This window comes from Histoplasma capsulatum, genomic scaffold, assembly GCF_000149585.1.
Source record: "Histoplasma capsulatum NAm1 scaffold_8 genomic scaffold, whole genome shotgun sequence".
NCBI classification, from domain to species: Eukaryota; Fungi; Ascomycota; class Eurotiomycetes; order Onygenales; family Ajellomycetaceae; genus Histoplasma; species Histoplasma mississippiense.
The window spans coordinates 817,868-820,064 of record NW_001813975.1 but is presented as its reverse complement, the minus strand read 5'-3'; the positions used below and the strand labels follow the sequence as shown (position 1 = coordinate 820,064).

Here is a 2,197-nt window from a genome sequence, read left to right as displayed (position 1 = left end):
GTAAAGCATTTGCTGATGTCGAATCATAGGAACCCACGCCCTCTAGTTCGAGTTGGAAACCGTGTGATAGGGGTGATGTGGAAATTCAAGACCTCCTTTTCACAACGAAAGGCCCCACTGCGGGCGCCGTATTAGTGGAATGGAATATCAAGGCTACATGTTCAGGGTGTGCGAGCATGTGGGGTATGATCAACTTGATACTTTTTCTGACTTTAGTACTTTTACGTACCTTATAGCTTAGACTACGACTAATGATTCATGACCTACAGATTCCCATGTACGAATTGGAGGGGCTACTGGTAGCGAACTTACTTCAACAGAGTGCCCAGCGATCACGAGTGGTGTAAATGGTGATGGTTGCAAATCAGGAAGTCTCATGATGCACATTACCGATAGCTCATCGGCATATATGGAAAACGTTTGGCTCTGGACTGCAGATCATGATATCGATGATCCTGACTGGCAAGATAACAACAATACCTTGGTAAGTATATCAATTCTCGTAGCTGGCTCACTGTTAGCGCATGTCTTAACCTACATCAATAGGTTCAAACTTCGATCTACACCGCGAGAGGACTGCTTGTTGAAAGTACAGAGGCAACATGGCTTTATGGGACGTCTTCTGAGCATGCGCTCTATTACCAGTACAATTTCTACAAGGCTCAAAATGTTTTCGCGGGCATGATACAAACTGAATCTCCCTATTATCAGCCAACACCTAACCCGCCTGCTCCATTTGAATCTGCTGTTGGAATCTTCAGTGGAGATCCAGCGTACCAAAATTGCCATTGCGGTTCTCCGGGAAATGATGCTGCGTGGGCGCTCCGGATCATTGAGTCGTCTGAGATCTATATCGCTGGAGCAGGGCTATATTCTTGGTTTTCTACCTATACACAGGAATGCAGTAAGTATATAAACCTTCAGCTCCATAGGAATCTACCCCGGTTCAAATGCATTTGGACTCATAAGATAACCTTGAACCGAATCAATACAGTCAAAACGCGCAGTTGCCAAAACTCTCTGATACAGTTGGAAGGGAATGGTGGTGATGTTAGAATTTTTAATTTAATCACCATCGGCGCTACCAATATGATTACTTCTGATGGAAACCAGCTTACATCACAAGATAATCTCGCGGTCGACTACCATCCGTACTGGAGTCAGATTACGATTATAGATCCCATCCAAAAAACAGGCCCTCAACGGCTCATAAAGCAAGGGCTCCATGCCAGAAATGAAGATAAATGTCCACCCGTTCTCCCGGAAGCTATCCTGCCTGAAGGGAAATATCCCACAAACCTTTCGATAATTGATATCGGAGGCCACTCGGACCATGGATATTTCACGTTAGTCAACGGATCTCCATATAACTGGATACTCACATCTAGTCACTCATATCAGATGGATCAATGGAAGTGGCATAATGTCCCTGCCGGTAATCTAATATTCTTGCGACACTCTATATAATCCTTCTGCTAATAAATTACAGGTGAATCCGTTCAATGCGAGTGGCAGTTTGCCCAGTCTTTCAATAGATATGATGACAAAGGAGAAGCATACTACAAGATCGAGGGAACGGACAAGACTTTCCAGATAATGGCCAGATACCAAGATGATCCTAACAATAATTTTCATCTTCGTGTTCTATACGATGGATTAGAGACCAAGGATGTACCGAAGGGCACTTCCCTTGATTTCCCTTCCCGAGGCGGCTTGGGAGACATGAGAGCTATGAACTGGGTGTTGGCTGGAAGCGAGGAGCAGGGTTACTGGTCAAGCCACAAGCCACCAATTGCATGGATGTCGTCAATATTGACCGTCATTGGTGAGCGAAAATTGAAGCACGTTTGCATGCCGGGAAGTCACGATGCTGGGATGTCGAAGCTAAATGGGCACACTGAATGTTCGTTCTCTCAATACCCCTTACGCATATGTTTCAGAGCTGTCATGCTAATTCAATAATGCACTCACAGTTTTCAAATGAAGGCAATACCCCTAACCCAGTATTTGAATATTTATGACCAGCTAAGAAGGGGGATCTCGATACTTCGACGTTCGTCCTGCCATCGGCGATGGGGGAAAGTTCCTCACTGGGCCACTACAGTGATATAGATATTCTCGACATTTGGGTGGCAAAGGGGGGGAATGGAGAATCTATCTCAGGAATATATAAAATGGGATAAAACAGGTACCAAAG

General features: G+C 44.8%; 1 protein-coding gene across 1 annotated transcript in view; it reads left to right on the top strand.

Moving 5' to 3' along the window:
* Window positions 1-1,984, top strand: part of HCAG_07222 (predicted protein) — a gene marked incomplete at both ends in the record, with an annotated part of 3,679 nt that extends 1,695 nt beyond the window's left edge. Inside the window, 6 exons of the mRNA XM_001537750.1 lie at window positions 47-183; window positions 270-484; window positions 547-904; window positions 995-1,435; window positions 1,490-1,903; window positions 1,974-1,984. Coding sequence (XP_001537800.1) covers window positions 47-183; window positions 270-484; window positions 547-904; window positions 995-1,435; window positions 1,490-1,903; window positions 1,974-1,984 — 1,576 coding nt within the window. The remainder of the gene's footprint in view (window positions 1-46; window positions 184-269; window positions 485-546; window positions 905-994; window positions 1,436-1,489; window positions 1,904-1,973) is intronic.
* Between the last annotated feature and the right edge of the window lie 213 nt (window positions 1,985-2,197).